A 17,295-nucleotide genomic window follows, 5' to 3' on the forward strand; every position below is an offset into this window, starting at 1 on the left:
ACAATGTGATTTTCTGGTGGTGATTCTGTCTCTCACAGGTGAAGTGTATCTGACGCGCCCCCTGGGCCAGTGTTGTTTGGGGGATACCCGGAGCCGGATCAGATGGGGGTTGTAGTCTCCGAGTGGCGGTGACCTGGTCCGTGCCCAGGGTGTCAAGCTCAGTGTGTGGCAGTCCTACAGATGTTACTGGATGTTCTTTAGTGTCGACTACGCCACCCGTTGATTTGCGGTCACTACGGCCGCCGCTGCAGCAGGGTCCGCTGAGGCTGGTGGTGTGTGTGCAGCTCAGGTAGTATAACCCCCAACGGGAGGGGTATAGCCTCAGGGGGTCATAGAATCATAGAATGGTAGAGTTGGAAGGGACCTCCTGGGTCATCTGGTCCAACCCCCTGCTCAAAGCAGGATTCACTAGATCATCTCAGACAGATGTCTGTCCAGCCTCTGTTTGAAGACGTCCATTGAAGGGGAACTCACCACCTCTCGTGGCCGCCTGTTCCACTCATTAATCACCCTAACTGTCAAAAAGTTTTTTCTAATATCTAATCTGTGTCTCCTCCCATTTAGTTTCATCCCATTGCTTCTAGTCTTTCCTTGTGCAAATGAGAATAAAGATGATCCTTCTACAATGTGACAGCCCTTGACATATTTGTAGACAGCTATTAAGTCTCCTCTCAGTCTTCTTTTTTGCAAGCTAAACATTCCCAAATCCTGCAACCGTTCCTCATAGGACATGGTTTGCAGACCAGTCACCATTCTGGTCGCTCTTCTCTGAACTTGCTCCAGTTTGTCTATGTCTTTTTTAAAATGTGGTGCCCAAAACTGTACACAGTATTCCAGATGAGGTCTGACCAAAGAGGAGTAAAGACCGATAATGACTTCACGTGATCTAGACTGTATGCTTCTGTTAATACATCCCAGAATTGTATTTGCCTTTTTTGCTGCTGCATCACACTGTTGACTCATGTTCAGTCTATGATCTATTAGTATACCTAAGTCTTTTTCACATGTACTGTTGCTTAGCTCTATTCCTCCCATTCTGTATATGCTTTTTTCATTTTTATTGCCCAGATGTAGTACTTTGCATTTTTCCCTGTTAAAAACCATTCTGTTGGTTGCTGCCCACTGCTCCAGTTTATTTAGGTCTTTTTGAATCCTCTCTCTCTCTTCTCTAGTATTAGCTATCCCTCCTAGCTTTGTGTCATCAGCAAATTTAATCAGTTTACCCTCAATTCCTTCATCTAAATCATTGATAAAGATGTTGAACAATACAGGTCCCAGGACGGAGCCCTGTGGTACCCCACTTGAGACATTCATCCAGCTGGATGTGAAGCCATTTACAACCACCCTTTGAGTCCGATCACTAAGCCAGTTATGAATCCACCTAACAGTTGCCTGGTCCATTGCATACTTGGTCATTTTTTCAATAAGAATGATGTGAGATACTTTGTCAAATGCTTTGCTGAAGTCAAGATATACTATATCTACAGCATTTCCCTGATCCACCCAGTCAGTGATTCTGTCATAGAAGGAAATTAAGTTAGTCTGACATGACTTGTTAGTTACAAACCCATGCTGACTCTGGTTAATCACTTCATTCTTATCCATGTACTTACATACATGTTGTTTAATAATTTGTTCAAATATCTTTCCTGGTATAGAAGTCAGACTCACCGGCCTATAGTTCCCTGGGTCCACCTTCTTCCCCTTTTTGAAGATAGGAACAACATTTGCTCTTCTCCAGTCTTCTGGGACTTCTCCTGTTCTCCAAGAATTTTCAAAGATTATGGAGAGTGGTTCTAAAATTTCTTCTACGATCTCCTTCAGTACTCTGGGGTGTAATTCATCTGGACCTGGAGACTTGAACTCATTTATGTTAGCTAAATATTCCCTCACAATCTTTCTGTTTACAGATAACTTGGATTCCTCTATTCCTTTAAAAGGACAGTGAAGATCAGTTGATGTTACATTTTCTTTCTGAGAGAAAACAGATGCAAAATAGGAATTAAAAAGTTCGGCCTTCTCAACATCCTCTCTTACCATTTCTCCATTTTCATCCTGTAAAAATCCTTTAGCATCTTTGACTTTTCTTTTACTTTTGACATACCCCCAAAATCCTTTTTTATTGCTTTTGACATCTCTTGCAAGCCTTAATTCATTGTCAGCTTTAGCTAACCTGATACGTGCCCTGCAGGATCTGCAGACTGCATTATAATCTTCTTTAGATATGCCTCCCTCTTTCCATTTAATAAACATTTCTTTCTTTCTTTTTAGCATGTGTTTAAGTTCTGTGTTCATCCATCCTGGTTTCCTTAAATGCTTACCATTCTTCCTACTTTTCGGGATTGTTAACGATTGTGCTTTGAGAATCTCATTTTTAAAAATTTCCCATCCTTCCTGGACACTTTTGTCCTTAAGGACATCCAGCCATTGGATCCCTCCTATTCTCTTTCTGAGTCTCTTAAAATCTGCCTTTCTAAAATCTAACCTTGAAGTCTGAGTCTTCACATGTCTTCCTCCTCTAGTTATCCAAAATTCTATAATAGCATGATCGCTGCCTCCTAGGGTCCCAGCCACTTTTACCTCCTCAACCATTTCCTCCTTGTTTATAAGGATTAGATCCAAAGTAGCAGATCCCCTTGTTTTCTCCCCTACCTTTTGGAAGATAAAGTTGTCAGCAAGAGAGGATAAGAATTTGCTTGACCTGTTAGTTTTACTTGAGAGAGATTCCCAACAAATGTCTGGATAGTTGAAATCTCCCATGACCACTACGTCATATTTTTTGGAGAACTTGGTCATTTGATACATAAAGAGTTCATCCATATCTTCAGCTTGCCCAGGTGGCCTGTAGTAAATGCCTACAATGGTGTCCTTTCCGTTGTTCTCTCCTTGTATTCTTACCCAGACAGTTCCCACAGAACTCCCAGTCTCTGAAGCTTCAATCTCTGTGCAGATATACGCTTTTCTAACATACAATGCGACACCTCCTCCTCGTTTATCAAGTCTGTTTCTTTCAAATAAGTTGTATCCTTTTAGCCTTTTATTCCAATCATGTGTATCGTCCCACCAAGTTTCAGTGATTCCAATGACATCATATTCCTTTTCCTGCGTTAGTAGTTCCAATTCTCCTTGTTTGTTGCCCATGCTTTGTGCATTTGTATAAAAACATTTTAGTTTGTGATTGGTTTCTCTTCCTCCCATATTTTTATTATTTAAATTGTTTTGTCTTTGTTCTTCCTTTCCACTTCCAGTAGCAGAGATCTCAATAGTATTTGTCAGCTGTATCCCTATCCTGCCTGTATCTGTCTTGTCTGTTGTATCCCTATCCTGCCTGTATCTGTCTTGTCTGTTGTATCCCTGTGCTGCCTATATGTCTTGTCTGTTGTATCCCTATCCTGCCTATATGTCTTGTCGGTTGTATCCCTATCCTGCCTGTACCTGTCTTGTATCTGTCCTGCCTGTACATCCTTGTATCCCTATCCTGCCTATATCTGTCCTGTCTGTTGTATCTCTATCCTGCCTATATCTGTCCTGTCTGTTGTATCTCTATCCTGCCTGTACCTGTCTTGTCTGTTGTTCCCTATCCTGCCTATATCTGTCTTGTCTGTTGTTCCCTATCCTGCCTGTATCTGTCTTGTCTGTTGTTCCCTATCCTGCCTATATCTGTCTTGTCTGTTGTTCCCTATCCTGCCTATATCTGTCTTGTCTGTTGTTCCCTATCCTGCCTGTATCTGTCTTTTCTGTTGTTCCCTATCCTGCCTGTACCTGTCTTGTCTGTTGTTCCCTATCCTGCCTATATCTGTCTTGTCTGTTGTTCCCTATCCTGCCTGTATCTGTCTTTTCTGTTGTTCCCTATCCTGCCTGTACCTGTCTTGTCTGTTGTTCCCTATCCTGCCTATATCTGTCTTGTCTGTTGTTCCCTATCCTGCCTGTATCTGTCTTTTCTGTTGTTCCCTATCCTGCCTGTACCTGTCTTTTCTGTTGTTCCCTATCCTGCCTGTATCTGTCTTGTCTGTTGTTCCCTATCCTGCCTTTAGATCTAAATCGTCAGTTCATCACATATACCAAACACAGCTATGTACTAAATGATAGGTTATGTACTTCCCACTGCTTATATTCTACAACTCTGTATCATTATTACATTTTCTATTATAGATCAATGATGACAAGATTAGTAACCAGAGATATCCCTTCTATTCTACTGTGTATAGTAGTATTTGGAGACCTGTGATGTCACAACTGAAAGAAACAAATAGCTTGATTCTGTGATGTCATCGGTGTCACGTGACTCATAGAAATAGTACTTCTTACGCCTTAGTGTTTGACTGATACTTATATATTACGTGGTACCACCTTTCACTTAGTATGAATATATAAAGGCACCGATATAGGATGCATCATACATTTCTGTGGCTGGGAGATCATGACTAAGAGCCTTTCTCTTTGCAGGTCATGGTACGTCGACGACGTTCTGTCATTGCCGTCCTCTCACTTGCCCTTTGTTGCACCCTCTGTCTTCTTGCATGGATTATAGTGGAAGAGGAGCCAATATGGAACATTCCAGACTTACAGGATCCGTTTCCAGCAAACCTCAGCTCTCCGCCATCCCTCCGTCGTTCTGCTACGCTCTATGACTCAAACTTTAGCTTCTTTTTAGACCTATCCGAATACAACAAGACTTACCCAGGTCTCCAGAACTATAGATGTCGAGCCATCATAGGGCTATTAGGGTATTGCCGCACAGAGTACCCCCTAATTCTGATGGCAGTGAAATCCCATCCAAGAGCAAAAAATCGCAGAGATTCCCTCCGAAAGACGTGGGCAAAAGAGAGAAGGATTGATGGCTATACGTTTAAGCCGGTGTTTTTGATGGCAAGCTCTGGAAAGAAGAGGCAAATGATGAGGTTGATTGAAGAAGCTTTCTTTTACAAAGACATACTTTTGTGGGATTTCTTCGAGAGCCACCATAACTTATCTCTTAAAGAAAGGTGTTTTCTGGAGTGGTTGTATTATCGGTGTTCACAGGCAAAATACATATTCAAAGGTGAGTTTCTGCCGTATATCTGAGACTGGGCATGAGCCTTGTGTCTCCAGGACCGGCTGCATAGAAGACGCTTCTGTCACGGGTGTGTCAGAGGTGACAGACAGTCGCCCTGCAGTTGGTTGCAGGAGATCTCTACTTTTGGCATTACAGACATCTTCTTAGATGAGAGGCTGTCTCTAGGACCTAGCGGCTACCTCCCTCTGGTAATTATCTTCCTGGCCTGGGTGTATATATACCTGATGTGTCTGAGAGGGAGGTGTCGGCTATATTCATTTCTACTTGTGAGGCTTAGCAAGAGCAGTACTTCGTCCTCTCTAGAGCTTGAGGCCGTGTGCACATTTGGAGTCGTCTAAAGCTAAGCAATTTCCCCCTGTTTGTCTATCCTTGTTGTCTATAGAGTTTAGTGGAGATCAACTAGTGCTCATCTCCTCCCATCCCTAGCCTTAGCCATACATCAGGGAAAGTCAGGGTGAGGCAAGCATGCGAGAATTGCTGAAGAGGCAATATAGGGATGATAGTTGAGACAGGGTGACACTCGACCAGACTAGGAGGTCTCCACTTCCCACTAGTGTCTGGGCTCCCTTTCCCTCTTCCCTCTGTGTTGCACTAAGTCTTTCCCACACCTGCCGTGACATTATAGCCGGCCGAGCAGCACGTTTTGAAAAGGAAAAAAAAAAATACTGCCTTTTTTTCTGTGTGTTTTTGGGTGTGCACCTTTTTTTTTCCTTTCTCCCTTGGTATGGGATCAGTTGCAGAGCAGCTGCGCACTCTATCTCTGGAGGTGAATGACCTCCGCGGTGAGGTACAGCAGTGGCAGCGGTTACAGGTCGCCAATGTGGGGGTCTCTGCAGGTAGGTCTGTCCAGACTGAACGCAAGGTTGCCCTCCTGGACAAGTTTTCTGGAAGTAGAGACAAGGAAGACCTGTATAAGGAGACCTGCAAATTGTATTTCGAACTTCGTCCTTACTCCTCCGGTAATGAGTTTTTCCCACACCTGGCGTGACAGCTTACTGCTTTAGACAGTTTTTACTTCTTAAAAGGGTAGGAAAAATAGAAAAATAAACATTTTATAAGACTTCGAAGTACAACTGGAACTGCCCTTGATAGTTTACTGACCTATTTACATGGGCCCACAAAAACTAATGGGAACCTCATGGAGGTATTTCAGGACCTCTCCATCAATCTTGGGGGAACAATGGAGTACAGGTGAAAAAGGTTAGAACTAGTCTCCATGAAGAACGTAGCATAACGTCACAACCATGATGGCAACACGCTGATTATTGCTTTGCTGTCATAAATTTAAATGTACACATTATTATAGCGCAAAGTGCCCTTACAATTAATGCGCTAAGGGCATAGAAAATAATACACCAGCAAAAATCACTGAACGACCCCTGGTCCCTGAAGGAGCCCTTATGCTTCAGCCTAGTTACCTATATATTATTAACTAGATGGTGGCCCGATTCTAATGCATCGGGTATTCTAGAATAGGTATGCGGCCGACAGGGCGCAATCAGCAGAGCGGTGTTTAAATTTGGCGCCAAAATCGCTGATTGGTCGAGGCCGGCAACCGTGACCAATCACCAAAGCGGTGTTAAAATTTGGCGGCTATATCGCAGATTGGTCACAGCCGGCGGTCGCGACTAATCAGCAGAGCGGGGTTTAAATTTGGCGCCAATAATGCTGATTGGTCGCGGGCAGCGAACGCGACCAATCAGCAGAGCGGGGTTTAAATTTGGCGCCAATAATGCTGATTATTTGTGACCGGTAACCGCGACCAATCAGCATAGTAGTGTTTAAATTTGGCGACAGTATCGCTGATTGGTCGCGGCCGGCCACTGCGACAAATCAGTAAAGCGGTGTTTAAATTTGGTGTAAATAAAGCTGATTAGTCGCGGCCAGCAACCGCGACCAATCAGCAGAGCGGTGTTAAAATTTGGTGCCAATATCGCTGCTTGGTCGCGGCCGGCCACCGCCACCAATCAGCGAAGCGGTGTTTAAATTTGGCGCCAATATCGCTGATTGGTCACGGCCGGTGGTTGCGACTAATCAGCAGAGCGGGGTTTAAATTTGGCGCCAATACTGCTGATTGGTCGCAGCCGGCGACCGCGACTAATCAGCAGAGCGGTGTTTAAATTTGGCGCCAATAATGCTGATTGGTCGCGGCCGGCGACCGCAACCAATCAGCAGAGCGTTGTTTAAATTTGGCGCCAAAATCGCTGATTGTTCGCCGGGGAGCGGCGCTGCCTGTGCGGGTACTTCCGCTGCGAGCAGCTGGGAGATGAGCGGCTGCTCGCAGCAGAAGCATCCCGACCGGCGGCACCGCTCCTCGGTCCTCCGTTCTTGCCGTCGGGAGATCAGAGCGGTTTAAATTTGGCACCAATCTTGCTGATTGGTCGCGGTCGGCTGGCAGCCGCAACCAATCAGCAGAGCGTTGTTTAAATTTGGCGCCAATCTCGCTGATTGGTCGCGGCTGGCGTCGGCGACCAATCAGCAGAGCGTTGTTTAAATTTGGCGCCAATCTCGCTGATTGGTCGTGGCTGGCGTCCGCGATCAATCAGCAGAGCGATGTTTAAATTTGGCACCAATCTCGCTGATTGATTGCGGACGCCAGCCGCGACCAATCTGCAGAGCGTTTTTTAAATTTGGCGACAATCTCCCTGATTGATCGCGGAGGCCAGCCGCGACCAATCAGCAGAGCGTTGTTTAAATTTGGCGCCAATCTCGCTGATTGTTCGCGGCTGGCAGCCGCGACCAATCAGCAGAGCGTTGTTTACATTTGGCGCCAATCTCACTGATTGGTCGCGGTCGGCTGGCGGCCGCAACCAATCAGCAGAGCGTTGTTTAAATTTGGCGCCAATCTCGCTGATTGGTCGCGGCTGGCAGCCGCGACCAATCAGCAGAGCGTTGTTTACATTTGGCGCCAATCTCACTGATTGGTCGTGGTCGGCTGGCGGCCGCAACCAATCAGCTGAGCGCTGTTTAAATTTGGCGCCAATCTCGCTGATTGGTCACGGCTGGCGTCGGCGGCCAATCAGCAGAGCGTTGTTTAAATTTGGCGCCAATGTCGCTGATTGGTCACGGCTGGCGTCCGCGATCAATCAGCAGAGCGTTGTTTAAAATTGGCGCCAAAATCGCTGATTGTTCGCCGGGGAGCGGCGCTGCCTGTGCGGGTACTTCCCCTGCGAGCAGCTGGGAGATGAGTGGCTGCTCGCAGCAGAAGCATCCCGACCGGCGGCGTCGCTCCTCGGTCCTCCGTTCTTGCCGTCGGGAGATCAGAGCGTTGTTTAAATTTGGCGCCAATCTCGCTGATTGGTCGCGGATTGCGGCTGCGACCAATCAACAGAACGTTGTTTAAATTTGGCACCAATCTCGCTGATTGGTCACGGTCGGCTGGTGGCCGCAACCAATCAGGAGAGCGTTGTTTAAATTTGGCGCCAATCTCGCTGATTGGTCACGGCTGGCGTCCGCGATCAGTCAGCAGAGCGTTGTTTAAATTTGGCGCCAATATCGCTGATTGGTCGCGGTCGGCTGGCGGCCGCAACCAATCAGCAGAGCGTTGTTTAAATTTGGCGCCAAACTCGCTGATTGGTCACGGACGGATGGTGGCCGCAACCAATCAGCAGAGCGTTGTTTAAATTTGGCGCCAATCTCGCTGATTGGTCACGGCTGGCGTCGGCGAACAATCAGCAGAGCGTTGTTTAAATTTGGCGCCAATGTCGCTGATTGGTCACGGCTGGCGTCCGCGATCAATCAGCAGAGCGTTGTTTAAAATTGGCGCCAAAATCGCTGATTGTTCGCCGGGGAGCGGCGCTGCCTGTGCGGGTACTTCCGCTGCGAGCAGCTGGGAGATGAGTGGCTGCTCACAGCAGAAGCATCCCGACCGGCGGAGTCGCTCCTCGGTCCTCCGTTCTTGCCGTCGGGAGATCAGAGCATTGTTTAAATTTGGCACCAATCTCGCTGATTGGTCACGGTCGGCTGGCGGCCGCAACCAATCAGGAGAGCGTTGTTTAAATTTGGCGCCAATCTCGCTGATTGGTCGCGGCTGGCGTCCGCGATCAGTCAGCAGAGCGTTGTTTAAATTTGGCGCCAATATCGCTGATTGGTCGCGGCCGGTGGTTGCGAATATTCAGCAGAGTGGGGTTTAAATTTGGCGCCAATACTGCTGATTGGTCGCGGCCGCGACCAATCAGCAGAGCGGTGTTTAAATTTGGTGCCAAAATCGCTGATTGTTCGCCGGGGAGCGGCGCTGCCTGTGCGGGTACTTCCGCTGCGAGCAGCTGGGAGATGAGCGGCTGCTCGCAGCAGAAGCATCCCGACCGGCGGCGTCGCTCCTTGGTCCTCCGTTCTTACCGTCGGGAGAGCAGAGCGTTGTTTAAATTTGGCGCCAATCTCGCAGATTGGTCGTGGCTGGCGTCGGCGACCAATCAGCAGAGCGTTGTTTAAATTTGGCGCCAATCTCGCTGATTGGTCGCGGCTGGCGTCCGCGATCAGTCAGCAGAGCGTTGTTTAAATTTGGCGCCAATATCGCTGATTGGTCGCGGCCGGTGGTTGCGAATATTCAGCAGAGTGGGGTTTAAATTTGGCGCCAATACTGCTGATTGGTCGCGGCCGCGACCAATCAGCAGAGCGGTGTTTAAATTTGGTGCCAAAATCGCTGATTGTTCGCCGGGGAGCGGCGCTGCCTGTGCGGGTACTTCCGCTGCGAGCAGCTGGGAGATGAGCGGCTGCTCGCAGCAGAAGCATCCCGACCGGCGGCGTCGCTCCTTGGTCCTCCGTTCTTACCGTCGGGAGAGCAGAGCGTTGTTTAAATTTGGCGCCAATCTCGCAGATTGGTCGTGGCTGGCGTCGGCGACCAATCAGCAGAGCGTTGTTTAAATTTGGCGCCAATCTCGCTGATTGGTCGCGGCTGGCGTCCGCGATCAGTCAGCAGAGCGTTGTTTAAATTTGGCGCCAATATCGCTGATTGGTTGCGGCCGGTGGTTGCGAATATTCAGCAGAGTGGGGTTTAAATTTGGCGCCAATACTGCTGATTGGTCGCGGCCGCGACCAATCAGCAGAGCGGTGTTTAAATTTGGTGCCAAAATCGCTGATTGTTCGCCGGGGAGCGGCGCTGCCTGTGCGGGTACTTCCGCTGCGAGCAGCTGGGAGATGAGCGGCTGCTCGCAGCAGAAGCATCCCGACCGGCGGCGTCGCTCCTTGGTCCTCCGTTCTTACCGTCGGGAGAGCAGAGCGTTGTTTAAATTTGGCGCCAATCTCGCAGATTGGTCGTGGCTGGCGTCGGCGACCAATCAGCAGAGCGTTGTTTAAATTTGGCGCCAATCTCGCTGATTGGTCACGGCTGGCGTCCGCGATCAATCAGCAGAGCGTTGTTTAAATTTGGCGCCAATCTCGCTGATTGGTCGCGGCTGGCGTCTGCGACCAATCAGCAGAGCGTTGTTTAAATTTTGCGCCAAAATCGTTGATTGGTCACGGCTGGCGTTCGCCCCCAAACAGCACAGCAGTGTTTAAATGTGTCGGCAAGATCGATGATTGGTCGTGGGCAGCGTCCACGACCAATCAGCACAGCAGTGTTTAAATGTGGCGCCAAAATCGCTGATTGGTTGCGGGCAGCGTCCGCGACCAATCAGCACAGCAGTGTTTAAATGTGGCGCCAAAATCGCTGATTGGTTGCGGGCAGCGTCCGCGACCAATCAGCACAGCAGTGTTTAAATGTGGCGCCAAGATCGGTGATTGGTCGCGGACGCTATTTAAATGTGGCGCGCAAATCGGTGATTGGTCGCGGGCAGCGGCCGCGACCAATCAGCAGAGCGGTGTTTAGCTTTAGCGCCAAGATCACTGATTGGTCGCGGGCGGAGTGCGAATCGTATTGGTGAGGATCGGGGAGCGCCGCTGCCTGTGCGGCTACTTCCGCTGCGAGAAGCCGGGAGATGAGCGACTGCTCGCAGCAGAAGTATCCCGACCCGCAGCGCCGCTCCCCAGTCCTCCCTTCCGCATGGAGGTCATCGGCGCCGGCGGTCGGGGTCCTTCTGCTGCTAACGGCCGCCATCTTTTTTCAGAAATCCCGCGGCGCTGATTGGCCGCTGCCGGACCAATGAGCGACACGGGATTTCCAGGACAGATAGAAAGACAGACAGACAGACGGGATAAGACGATTATATATATAGATAATATTATCCTGGGACAGGATGATGATTATTATGACTGTTCTGTACGGACCGAGCTCTATAGCTTTATCCAGAATAAACAAACTCATAAACTGTACCCGATGATCGCTGGCATAATTACACAAAGAGTTAAATGGGAATACTGATTCATTTCCCAGACCACCTCAATACTGCCCCCTATGTACAAGAATATAACTACTATAATACTGCCCCCTATGTACAAGAATATAACTACTATAATACTGCCCTCTATGTACAAGAATATAACAACTATAATACTGTTCCTATATACAAGAATATAACTACTATAATACTGCCCCCTATGTACAAGAATATAACTACTATAATACTGCCCCCTATGTACAAGAATATTACTACTATAATACTGCTCCTATATACAAGAATACAACTACTATAATACTGCCCCCTATGTACAAGAATATAACTACTATAATACTGCTCCTATGTACAAGAATATAACTACTATAATACTACCCCTATGTACAAGAATATAACTACTATAATACTGCCCCCTATGTACAAGAATATAACTATAATAATACTGCTCCCTATGTACAAGAATATATCTACTATAATACTGCTCCTATGTACAAGAATATAACTACTATAATACTGCTCCTATGTACAAGAATATAACTACTATAATACTGCTCCCTATGTACAAGAATATAACTACTATAATACTGCTCCTATGTACAAGAATATAACTACTATAATACTACCCCTATGTACAAGAATATAAATACTATAATACTGCCCCCTATGTACAAGAATATAACCACTATAATACTGCTCCTATGTACAAGAATATAACTACTATAATACTGCCCCCTATGTACAAGAATATAACTACTATAATACTGCTCCTATGTACAAGAATATAACTACTATAATACTGCTCCTATGTACAAGAATATAACTACTATAATACTGCCCCCTATGTACAAGAATATAACTACTATAATACTGCCCCCTACGTACAAGAATATAACTACTATAATACTGCTCCTATGTACAAGAATATAACTACTATAATACTGCCCCCTATGTACAAGAATATAACTACTATAATACTGCCCCCTATGTACAAGAATATAACTACTATACTACTGCCTCTCTGTACAAGAATATAACTACTATAATACTGCTCCTATGTACAAGAATATAACTACTATAATACTGCCCCCTATGTACAAGAATATAACTATAATACTGCCCCTATGTACAAGAATATAACTACTATAATACTGCTCCTATGTACAAGAATATAACTACTATAATACTGCACCCTATGTACAAGAATATAACTACTATAATACTGCCCCCTATGTACAAGAATATAACTACTATAATACTGCCCCTATGTACAAGAATATAACTACTATAATACTGCCCCTATATACAAGAATATAACTACTATAATACTGCTCCTATGTACAAGAATATAACTACTATAATACTGCCCCTATGTACAAGAATATAACTACTATAATACTGCCCCTATGTACAAGAATATAACTACTATAATACTGCCCCTATATGCAAGAATATAACTATTATAATACTGTCCCTATGTACAAGAATATAACTACTATAATACTGCTTCTAGGTACAAGAATATAACTACTATAATACTGCCCCCTATGTACAAGAATGTAACTACTATAATATTGCCCCCTATGTACAAGAATATACCTACTATAATACTGCCCCCTATGTACATGAATATAACTACTATAATACTGCCTCCTATGTACAAGAATATAACTACTATAATATTGCCCCCTATGTACAAGAATATAACTACTATAATACTGCCCCCTATGTACAAGAATATAACTACTATAATACTGCCCCCTATGTACAAGAATATAACTACTATAATACTGCTTCTATGTACAAGAATATAACTACTATAATACTGCTCCTATGTACAAGAATAAAACTACTGTAATACTACTCCTATGTACAAGAATATATCTACTATAATACTGCCCCCTATGTACAAGAATATAACTACTATAATACTGCCCCCTATGTACAAGAATATAACTACTATAATACTGCCCCCTATGTACAAGAATATTACTACTATAATACTGATCCTATGTACTACAAGAATATAACTACTATAATACTGCCCCCTATGTACAAAAATATAACTACTATAATACTGCCCCTATGTACAAGAATATAACTACTATAATACTGCCCTCTATGTACAAGAATATAACAACTATAATACTGTTCCTCTATACAAGAATATAACTACTATAATACTGCCCCCTATGTACAAGAATATAACTACTATAATACTGCCCCCTATGTACAAGAATATAACTACTATAATACTGCTCCTATGTACAAGAATATAACTACTATAATACTACCCCTATGTACAAGAATATAACTACTATAATACTGCCCCCTATGTACAAGAATATAACTATAATAATACTGCTCCCTATGTACAAGAATATATCTACTATAATACTGCTCCTATGTACAAGAATATAACTACTATAATACTGCTCCTATGTACAAGAATATAACTACTATAATACTGCTCCCTATGTACAAGAATATAACTACTATAATACTGCCCCCTATGTACAATAAATAACTACTATAATACTGATCCTATGCACAAGAATATAACTACTATAATACTGCCCCTATGTACAAGAATATAACTACTATAATACTGCCCCTATGTATAAGAATATAACTACTATAATACTACCCCCTATGTACAAGAATATAACTACTATAATACTGCTCCTATGTACAAGAATATAACTACTATAATACTGCCCCTATGTACAAGAATATAACTACTATAATACTGCCCCCTATGTACAAGAATATAACTACTATAATACTGCCCCCTATGTACAAGAATATAACTACTATAATACTGCTCCTATGTACAAGAATATAACTACTATAATACTGCCCCCTATGTACAAGAATATAACTACTATAATACTGCCCCCTATGTACAAGAATATAACTACTATAATACTGCTCCTATGTACAAGAATATAACTACTATAATACTGCCCCCTATGTACAAGAATATAACTACTATAATACTGCCCCCTATGTACAAGAATATAACTACTATACTACTGCCTCTCTGTACAAGAATATAACTACTATAATACTGCTCCTATGTACAAGAATATAACTACTATAATACTGCCCCCTATGTACAAGAATATAACTACTATAATACTGCCCCTATGTACAAGAATATAACTACTATAATACTGCTCCTATGTACAAGAATATAACTACTATAATACTGCACCCTATGTACAAGAATATAACTACTATAATACTGCCCCCTATGTACAAGAATATAACTACTATAATACTGCCCCTATGTACAAGAATATAACTACTATAATACTGCCCCTATATACAAGAATATAACTACTATAATACTGCTCCTATGTACAAGAATATAACTACTATAATACTGCCCCTATGTACAAGAATATAACTACTATAATACTGCCCCTATATGCAAGAATATAACTATTATAATACTGTCCCTATGTACAAGAATATAACTACTATAATACTGCTTCTAGGTACAAGAATATAACTACTATAATACTGCCCCCTATGTACAAGAATGTAACTACTATAATATTGCCCCCTATGTACAAAAATATACCTACTATAATACTGCCCCCTATGTACAAGAATATAACTACTATAATACTGCCTCCTATGTACAAGAATATAACTACTATAATATTGCCCCCTATGTACAAGAATATAACTACTATAATACTGCCCCCTATGTACAAGAATATAACTACTATAATACTGCCCCCTATGTACAAGAATATAACTACTATAATACTGCTTCTATGTACAAGAATATAACTACTATAATACTGCTCCTATGTACAAGAATAAAACTACTGTAATACTACTCCTATGTACAAGAATATATCTACTATAATACTGCCCCCTATGTACAAGAATATAACTACTATAATACTGCCCCCTATGTACAAGAATATAACTACTATAATACTGCCCCCTATGTACAAGAATATTACTACTATAATACTGCTCCTATGTACTACAAGAATATAACTACTATAATACTGCCCCCTATGTACAAAAATATAACTACTATAATACTGCCCCTATGTACAAGAATATAACTACTATAATACTGCCCTCTATGTACAAGAATATAACAACTATAATACTGTTCCTCTATACAAGAATATAACTACTATAATACTGCCCCCTATGTACAAGAATATAACTACTATAATACTGCCCCCTATGTACAAGAATATTACTACTATAATACTGCTCCTATATACAAGAATACAACTACTATAATACTGCTCCTATGTACAAGAATATAACTACTATAATACTGCTCCTATGTACAAGAATATAACTACTATAATATTGCTCCCTATGTACAAGAATATAACTACTATAATACTGCCCCTATGTACAAGAATATAACTACTACAATACTGCCCCTATGTACAAGAATATAACTACTGTAATACTGCTCCTATGTACAAGAATATAACTACTATAATACTGCCCCTATGTACAAGAATATAACTACTATAATACTGCTCCTATGTACAAGAATATAACTACTATAATATTGCTCCCTATGTACAAGAATATAACTACTATAATACTGCTCCTATGTACAAGAATATAACTACTATAATACTGCCCCTATGTACAAGAATATAACTACTATAATATTGCTCCCTATGTACAAGAATATAACTACTATAATACTGCCCCTATGGACAAGAATATAACTACTACAATACTGCCCCTATGTACAAGAATATAACTACTGTAATACTGCTCCTATGTACAAGAATATAACTACTATAATACTGCCCCTATGTACAAGAATATAACTACTATAATACTGCTCCTATGTACAAGAATATAACTACTATAATATTGCTCCCTATGTACAAGAATATAACTACTATAATACTGCTCCTATGTACAAGAATATAACTACTATAATACTGCTCCTATGTACAAGAATATAACTACTATAATACTGCTCCTATGTACAAGAATATAACTACTATAATATTGCTCCCTATGTACAAGAATATAACTACTATAATACTGCTCCTATGTACAAGAATATAACTACTATAATACTGCCCCTATGTACAAGAATATAACTACTACAATACTGCCCCTATATACAAGAATATAACTACTATAATACTGCTCCTATGTACAAGAATATAACTACTATAATACTGCCCCTATGTACAAGAATATAACTACTATAATACTGCTCCTATGTACAAGAATATAACTACTATAATACTGCCACCTATGTACAAGAATATAACTACTATAATACTGCCCCCTATGTACAAGATTATAACTACTATAATACTGCTCCTATGTACAAGAATATAACTACTATAATACTGCCCCCTATGTACAAGAATATAACTGCTATAATACTGCTCCCTATGTACAAGAATATAACTACTATAATACTGTACCCCATGTACAAGAATATAACTACTATAATACTGTACCCCATGTACAAGAATATAACTACTATAATACTGCCCCTATGTGCAAGAATATAACTACTATAATACTGCCCCAATGTACAACAATATAACTACTATAATACTGCCCCTATGTACAAGAATATAGCTACTATAATACTGCTCCCTATGTACAAGAATATAACTACTATAATACTGCCCCTATGTACAAGAATATAACTACTATAATACTGCCCCCTATGTACAAGAATATAACTACTATAGTACTGCCCCTATGTACAAGAATATAACTACTATAATACTGCCCCTATGTACAAGAATATAACTACTATAATACTGCCCCTATGTACAAGAATATAACTACTATAATACTGCCCCTATGTACAAGAATATAACTACTATAATACTGCCCCCTATGTACAAGAATATAACTACTATAGTACTGCCCCTATGTACAAGAATATAACTACTATAATACTACCCCTATGTACAAGAATATAACTACTAT

At 42.4% G+C, this 17,295-nt stretch overlaps 1 protein-coding gene across 1 annotated transcript in view; it reads left to right on the forward strand.

The window, feature by feature from the left end:
* Positions 1-4,449: 4,449 nt before the first annotated feature.
* LOC141165471 (N-acetyllactosaminide beta-1,3-N-acetylglucosaminyltransferase 3-like) overlaps positions 4,450-17,295 on the forward strand; it is a 42,702-nt gene continuing 29,856 nt past the window's right edge. Inside the window, exon 1 of the mRNA XM_073651072.1 lies at positions 4,450-5,041. Coding sequence (XP_073507173.1) covers positions 4,450-5,041 — 592 coding nt within the window. The remainder of the gene's footprint in view (positions 5,042-17,295) is intronic.

This window comes from Phyllobates terribilis, unplaced genomic scaffold, assembly GCF_046119375.1.
Source record: "Phyllobates terribilis strain yellow unplaced genomic scaffold, ASM4611937v1 Scaffold_11__3_contigs__length_659146591, whole genome shotgun sequence".
NCBI classification, from domain to species: domain Eukaryota; kingdom Metazoa; phylum Chordata; class Amphibia; order Anura; family Dendrobatidae; genus Phyllobates; species Phyllobates terribilis.